The sequence below is a fragment of the Helobdella robusta genome (assembly GCF_000326865.2).
Source record: "Helobdella robusta unplaced genomic scaffold HELROscaffold_36, whole genome shotgun sequence".
Classification (NCBI taxonomy): domain Eukaryota; kingdom Metazoa; phylum Annelida; class Clitellata; order Rhynchobdellida; family Glossiphoniidae; genus Helobdella; species Helobdella robusta.
The window spans coordinates 1-1,377 of NW_008704742.1; the positions used below are offsets into that span (position 1 = coordinate 1).

The 1,377-nt window shown below is 39.1% G+C and overlaps 1 protein-coding gene across 1 annotated transcript; it reads left to right on the forward strand.

The window, feature by feature from the left end:
- The first annotated feature begins 77 nt into the window (after positions 1-77).
- HELRODRAFT_192611 (hypothetical protein) lies at positions 78-1,354 on the forward strand. The gene is made up of 3 exons (XM_009023331.1): positions 78-619; positions 716-1,001; positions 1,319-1,354. Exons 1-3 carry the CDS (start codon positions 437-439, stop codon positions 1,348-1,350), a joined length of 501 nt encoding a protein of 166 aa, XP_009021579.1. The 5' UTR covers positions 78-436; the 3' UTR covers positions 1,351-1,354.
- Positions 1,355-1,377: the final 23 nt, after the last annotated feature.

The following is a 1,377-nucleotide window of genomic DNA, read 5'->3' on the forward strand; positions in this document are numbered from 1 at the left end:
TCCTACAAATATGTTGTATGAGTACATGCGCGAAAGCATGCATGCATGTTATACCGTGCTACGTGCAAGCTGTGTGCGATCGTAATTTCGTGAACATTTTCAATTGCGGGTTTGTTGATTTGATATTTTTATTGCTGCTTCTTCGATTAGACTGTTCGCTAGCCAGCTGGGTGACGTAGTTTATTTTTATTTACGAACGTCGATTTGTTTGTACACGTTCGCCAGCTAGAGAACTACGACTGAGCGTGCACCTGGTTTTAAAGGTGTTGAGTAAGTGAGTTGAACAATATCGAGCTTATAAACAAGACGATACAGTAAAGCTGTTTGTTTCAACTCTAGTGTTTTGTTCGTCGTGTGATTAAATTTTCTTCTTTAACATTTGTTTTGTTAATTGGATATTTCTAAATAAAATACAAACTAATAAGTGAATTTTATCATGGATCATCACAAGAAAGGCAAGCACAACAAAGAACACAAGAAACACAAGGACCACACAAAATATAGTGATCCCCATTACAAAGGAGGCAGGTCCTCCTCTTCTTCAAGCAGCAGTAGTAGCAGCGACTCTGGAGATGAACAAAAAAAGCAAAGAAAGTTAGAAAGGAAGTTGAGGAAACAGGTTACTTGAAAGTTTTTTCAATAATTTGGTCTGTTTGGTGTTCTGTTCGTTGATCATTGCCGAAGAATATAAATAATTTATTTTTCATTGTGAAAGGGTGGGCATCACGGAGTTCATGGGTATCCTCACATGCCGCAACCAGGACATCCAGGCTACCCAGGACAGCCAGGCTATCCAGCTCAACCGGGCTATCCAGCTCAACCGGGCTATCCAGCTCAACCGGGCTATCCGGCCCAGCCGGGCTATCCAGGACATCCTGGGCAGTCAGGCTACCCTGGACAACAAGGATTACCTGGACATCCTGCGCCGTATAATTCAAATCCTCCGTATCCTGCATATCCACAGGGGCAGCCAGGTGCGTCCCCATTTACAGTTCCTCCTGGTGAACATTTTTATTTTTCTGTTTTTTGTTTTCCATTAACTTTTTTTCATCAAAACTTTTAAATCAATCGTAAAATAGCGCTTATTTAATGTACAAAAATTGTAAAATGTAAATTAATTTTTATCGTAATTTTGAATTTAGTTATGAAATGCTCTAAATATCCACAAAATTATTATCTCCAGTGTTTTTCATCTGCACGTAACGAAATAGGCATTGACAACCAATTTCAATTCATTTGACACTTAATATACCTTTGTAAAAAAAAAGGTTGCTATTGCAAACTGGTCACGTAACGCAAATGAATTTTCCATTCACAGGTAGTGGTGGCTACCCCATGCCTCATAAATGATGATATGATCACATCACTAAACCTCCT

Bases quoted from the DNA above. Each gene is read 5' to 3' on its own strand.
- HELRODRAFT_192611 (XM_009023331.1), top strand. From the start codon at position 437: ATGGATCATCACAAGAAAGGCAAGCACAACAAAGAACACAAGAAACAC. The intron at 620-715 runs GTTACTTGAAAG...TCATTGTGAAAG, and splicing joins AAAGGAAGTTGAGGAAACAG to GGTGGGCATCACGGAGTTCA. The intron at 1,002-1,318 runs GTGAACATTTTT...TTCCATTCACAG, and splicing joins CCCATTTACAGTTCCTCCTG to GTAGTGGTGGCTACCCCATG.